Source organism: Protobothrops mucrosquamatus, unplaced genomic scaffold (genome assembly GCF_001527695.2).
Source record: "Protobothrops mucrosquamatus isolate PMUCROS unplaced genomic scaffold, P.Mucros_1.0 scaffold3201, whole genome shotgun sequence".
In the NCBI taxonomy this organism is placed as follows: Eukaryota; Metazoa; Chordata; class Lepidosauria; order Squamata; family Viperidae; genus Protobothrops; species Protobothrops mucrosquamatus.
Genome location: NW_015389199.1, coordinates 38389 through 40181, shown reverse-complemented (window position 1 = coordinate 40181; position 1793 = coordinate 38389). Strand labels below are relative to the sequence as shown.

The 1793-nt window shown below is 71.4% G+C and overlaps 1 protein-coding gene across 1 annotated transcript; it reads left to right on the top strand.

Annotated features, from left to right (window-relative positions):
* The first annotated feature begins 689 nt into the window (after window positions 1-689).
* On the top strand, window positions 690-1550 carry SOX21 (SRY-box 21). Its single transcript, XM_015826608.1, has one exon. It carries the CDS (start codon window positions 690-692, stop codon window positions 1548-1550), a length of 861 nt encoding a protein of 286 aa, XP_015682094.1.
* Window positions 1551-1793: the final 243 nt, after the last annotated feature.

The following is a 1793-nucleotide window of genomic DNA, read 5'->3' as shown; positions in this document are numbered from 1 at the left end:
GCCGCCGCCTGCGAAGCCGAGCGGCTGTTCGTTCTTCAAGCGGAGACGATCGCAGCAAGTGGCCGGTGACTGGGAGGATCAACGCGGGGAGTCCGGAAGGAAAGCGGGGGGAGCAGGCGGAGGGGAGGAGCGCCCGGCTTCCTCGGCCACTCTTCCAGGGAAACGGCCATGGCAGGCGGGGAAGGGCGCCTCGCCGACTCCAGGTAGCTGGAAAATTGGCGCGGAGCGAGACGGACAGGTGCCGGCCGGCCGGCCTGCTGTCCTGGGACGGATCAACTCCGTGGGCGTCTCTTGAAAAGCTGGATTGACTTTGCCGCGGTTGGCGCCGCATCTTCCCCGACGTCGCCCGCTCCCTTCGCCTGGCCGACGTCGGCTCCCTCGCTTCTCGCAACTCGCGGCGGCTTCTCGTCTGGGCGGCTGTCAAATGCCCCTCTCCTGCCCCGGAGCAGGCAGGGTCCGGCGGACTTGAGTTGGAAAGGGACTTTCTGCTGCCTTCGCCTTTCCCTGAGAGCCCCGACGGCAGAAGAGCGGCGGGCCAAGACGACGGTGCGAGGATCCCCCCCTGGGCGAGGAGGAGGGTGGGGAAGGCAACCTCGGATCCGGGCGCAGCCACCATTGATTTCCTGCGGGTGGCTCGCAGCGACGGGCTGGGCGCTGCCGCCGCCGCCGCCGCCGCTGCCGCCGCGGGCATGGCCAAGCCGGCGGACCACGTCAAGCGGCCCATGAACGCCTTCATGGTCTGGTCGCGGGCGCAGCGGCGTAAGATGGCCCAGGAGAACCCCAAGATGCACAATTCGGAGATCTCCAAGCGGCTGGGCGCCGAGTGGAAGCTGCTGAGCGAGGCCGAGAAGCGGCCCTTCATCGACGAGGCCAAGCGCCTGCGGGCCATGCACATGAAGGAGCACCCGGACTACAAGTACCGGCCGCGGCGGAAGCCCAAGACGCTCCTCAAGAAGGACAAGTTCGCCTTCCCGGTGGTCTCCTACGGCCTGCCCGACGCCGCCGACCCCCACGCCCACCCCCTCGGACCGCATCACCCGGCGCTCAAGGCCGGCGTCCTCCACGGCCACGAAGCCTTCCTGGCCAACCCGGAGAAAGCCGCCGCCGCCGCGGCCGCCGCCGCCCGCGTCTTCTTCCCTCCCTCCGCCGCCGCCGCCGCCGCTGCAGCCGCCGCCGCGGGCAGCCCTTACTCCCTGCTCGACCTGGGCTCGAAAATGGCAGCGGAGATCTCGTCCTCGGCGGGCTCGGGAGCCGGCGGAGGCGGAGGCTCGGGGGCCGGATTGCCCTACGCCGCCTCCTCGCTGGCTTACCCGACGGCTGGCGGCGCTTTCCACGCCGCCGCGGCTGCAGCCGCCGCCGCCGCGGCCAGCGGGGGCCACAGTCACTCGCACCCGTCGCCCGGGAACCCCGGCTACATGATCCCCTGCAACTGCAGCGCCTGGCCCAGCCCGGGACTCCAGCCGCCCCTGGCCTACATCCTGCTGCCCGGCATGGGTAAACCTCAGCTGGACCCTTACCCGGCGGCGGCGGCCTACGCCGCGGCCCTATGACAACCAGCGCTCTGCTTAGGAGCCCGGTGGCGAGGAGAACCGGGCGGCCTCGCGGGGCCCGGACTGTAGCCGCAAGCAGAGCGCCGGCCGTCAGCCCCGCTCCGGCTCCCCGGGAGACGCCCGCAGCCTGGCGCTTGGATCGCCCTCTTTGCAGCTCCGGAGCCGAGAACCCACGCCTCCCGCAAACGCCGGTGGACCTCCCGGCTTGCTTGCTCCCGGCGTGGCTGGAGGGGCCCCGAGAAG